Source organism: Mastomys coucha, unplaced genomic scaffold (assembly GCF_008632895.1).
Source record: "Mastomys coucha isolate ucsf_1 unplaced genomic scaffold, UCSF_Mcou_1 pScaffold3, whole genome shotgun sequence".
NCBI classification, from domain to species: Eukaryota; Metazoa; Chordata; class Mammalia; order Rodentia; family Muridae; genus Mastomys; species Mastomys coucha.
In genome coordinates this window covers 46,269,157-46,272,350 of record NW_022196909.1, presented here as the reverse complement: position 1 = coordinate 46,272,350, position 3,194 = coordinate 46,269,157, and the positions used below count along the sequence as shown (strand labels likewise).

Here is a 3,194-nt window from a genome sequence, read left to right as displayed (position 1 = left end):
AAAAAAAAAAAAAAAAAAGAATGGCTAGGAACAAGCAAACAAAAAAAGAAAGGAAATGAAAAAAGTTGGGTGGTGGCCTTTAATCCCAGCACTCAGGAGGCAGAGGCTGTGAGTTCGAGGCCAGCCTGGTCTACAGAGTTCCAGGACAGTTAGGGCTCCAGAGAGAAACCCTGTCTCAAAAAAACCAAAACAACAAAACAGAATGGCTAGAGCTGAAGAAATGGCTCAGTGGTAAGGTACCATCTAATGACTCAAGTTAATCCCTAGGACCCAGATGGCAGAAGACGGTCTACCCCCAAAGTTATCTTCTCACGCATGCAGATGTGCACATGCACACACATACACGAACATATGCACACACACCACACACACACACACATGTACGCGCGGCGCGCGCACTCACACCCACGCACCCCCTAGCATCTTGCGTCTGCTTCTCTCTGACTGCAGATACAATGTGGCCAGCTGCCCTTAGCACCTGCAGCTCTGACCTCCCCACCCTGACGCCATAACGGACACTCCTCCATCCCCCGAGCCAACAAAACCTTCCTAAGTTGCTTTTGTCGGGATATTTCATCACAGCTAAAGAAGAAGCGATACATTGACCATTCTGGCTGGGAGCATTCCAGCATGCTAGAAGGTTCTGTTGGGTTACAGCTGCCTGAAAAATTTCAGTTTGTACCTACTAATGCCAGACCAGGGCCCTGTAGGCAGCTAGCTTGGTTGTGGCCTCTGGAAGGGCAGAAGGGTCACTAATGTGGAGCTAGACAAGACGGAACAGCTTGGGGACATCCTGGCTTCCTGCCTCCAGGCTGACAACCCTTCATGCCCCTGGTTCTCTAACTGAGGGGGGGTCCCAAGCCCACCCCTACCTTCCCCTCATGTTTTGGATGGTAGTGCGCTGGCCACGGCTTCTACAGTCCCCAATCGGTTTCTTCACTACTCTGTAACACCTGAGTGACACTGACTCCCAAATGACTCTCAGAGCCAGTTCCTTTGGCGTCCCCAGCACTCTGGGCTCTCCGAGGCCCTAGCACCAGGAAAAGACCCACAGCACTGGTCCCCATGGATCTTCATGAAGCTCCTCCGCCCGCCCCCTCCTTGCCCCACTCCCACCCACAGCTCAGCTCGGGCCCCTCCCACCTGCTCCTGTCAGTCACAGTCACGAGCCCCAGATCCTTCCCACACAGCTCACTGCACACATTCCTCCCTCCCCGTGTCACTCTCCTGCCCCCAACCCTCCTCCTGCCCACCGCCAGGGTCCTAAGGGCTAGCGCTAGGGCTCAACCTCTCTGCCAGCGACAGTGCCTGGATGGACCGAGAGAGCCTTTCTTCTTTCTCCCCACTAAAGCCAACTTAGAGTCCTCAGGAGTTATTTAAAGCATCTAGCTGGGAGTCCTCGGAGAGACAATGCAGTCCTTTGTCATGCAGATGATCACACCTCAATTCCCAGTTAGGTAGCTCAGGTTTAAAAATCAGCACCGAAATACACCTCCTGCCTGCTGCTGCCCTGCCCCCCAACTCACACACACCACACACACACACACACCCCACTCGTGCGCACACTGGCACTTCAGCACACGGGGGACGGTGCGCCCTGAGCTCTAGCTCTGTACACGGTTGGCTCTCGGGCCCTGTTAAGCGCTCTCTGCTCCTCACTCCACCCTAAGGAGCCATTTCTTCCTTGCTGAGTTTCTCCAATTAACCCTCTGACCTCATCACTTCCGTCATCTTCCTAGAATCCCAGAACCGGGCTACTTAAAGAGACCACGGAGACTACCCCCTCCAACAGCTTCATTTCATAGATGAGAAAATAGGCCCAGAGAGGGGGAGTAACTCGTCCTGGGTCAGACAGCTGGTCGATGTGTGTGGGGGGGGTGCGGGGGGGGGACGACAAGGAGGAGGGGGACCTGGGTTCTCAGGTCTTTCTGCCCTTGCGTTGCTGACCCACATTGGCCATGGTATTGTGCATGTCCCTTAATGGGGGGAGAGATTAAAACCTTTCCACTCTGTAGTTCTGAATACATGCACGGCAGAGTGTTGGGCCATGGGAAAAAAGTCATAGCATTGCCTGGTCCTGTGTGCAGTTGGGGACCTTTGAGGGTGTTCTGAGTTTGGGGGGGTGGGGTGGGGCAGAATGAAGCTTTTCTGCCATAACCCTGTTTTATACTTCCCTAGGGCATACACAACGCCCGCCATTGTTGAGAGCTTCCAGGTGGCAATACCAGGTCTCCACATTGGCTTTATCAGGGCATCAGCTCCACACAGCAAGGTTCTCAGGGGGGGCAACTGGGGCCTCCCAGCCCTGCCTGACGTACAGGTGCCCTGGGGGTGCATCGGGAAGACTCACGTTCCGTCTTCGTTGCTCCTGTAGAACACCAGGAAGGGGTCGGATTTCCCGAAGAAATCTTTCTTATCCAGCTTGTTGGCACAGAACTGCATTGTGGCCACATCCTGGAAAGGAAGAAAGACGGGGCGGTGAGACAGGAGGATTCCAGGGACCGGCAAGGGCAGATAGGGTAGCATCGTAAGTACACCTGGTACAAGCCTCCAGGGTTACCCGCGGGACATAGGAGCAGTGCAGCAGTCAGCAATGCAGACATAGGTCTACAGGACCAGCCAGCTGGAGAAGCAGATGGATCTGAAGCCGCCCCGGGTTCAAATCCTACCTCTGCCACTTTGGAGGTGTGTGACTCCAAGAAAAGCAGGTAGGTAAGCTCTCAGAGCCTGTGGGGTTCATGGGTGACAGTGGGGAGCACAGGTAGTCAAGTGTGTGACGTGTGAAGTGTTGCAATCCCTTCTGGTGCTCACCATGGTGATACGGCAACCAACCATTCTGGGCATGACCCGCTGACCCCGAAGCCTGGCACTGTCCACGATGCCCCATGCTCTCGAGGTCCTGTGTGGTTCCTAGAGGACACCCGAGGTTAGGTGTCCCCTTCCACTAACTACAGTGTGCCCACCCAACGCTTTGAGGAGGATGGGACAGAGATCAAAATCGGGGGCCAAAGACTCAGAGTGGAGGCTAGAAGGGGCACGGGGGAGGGGCTTGGGGACAAGGGGAGGCTTACCAAGCTCAGCAGGCAGAGCTGATTTTGACCCCCCAGACAGCTCCCTGCCCCACTGCCCTGACATCTGCGAAGAGGCAGTCAGGCTCTCTGAGGGGGGTCCTGCCCCTCCCCCTCTCAGACTCC

At 55.2% G+C, this 3,194-nt stretch overlaps 1 protein-coding gene across 3 annotated transcripts in view; it reads right to left on the bottom strand.

Moving 5' to 3' along the window:
• Window positions 1-3,194, bottom strand: part of Cpne5 (copine 5) — an 86,493-nt gene that overhangs the window by 28,755 nt on the left and 54,544 nt on the right. For all 3 annotated transcript variants that reach the window (XM_031347881.1, XM_031347883.1, XM_031347882.1), the window contains one exon: window positions 2,351-2,454. In XM_031347881.1, the coding sequence (XP_031203741.1) occupies window positions 2,351-2,454 (104 nt within the window). The remainder of the gene's footprint in view (window positions 1-2,350; window positions 2,455-3,194) is intronic.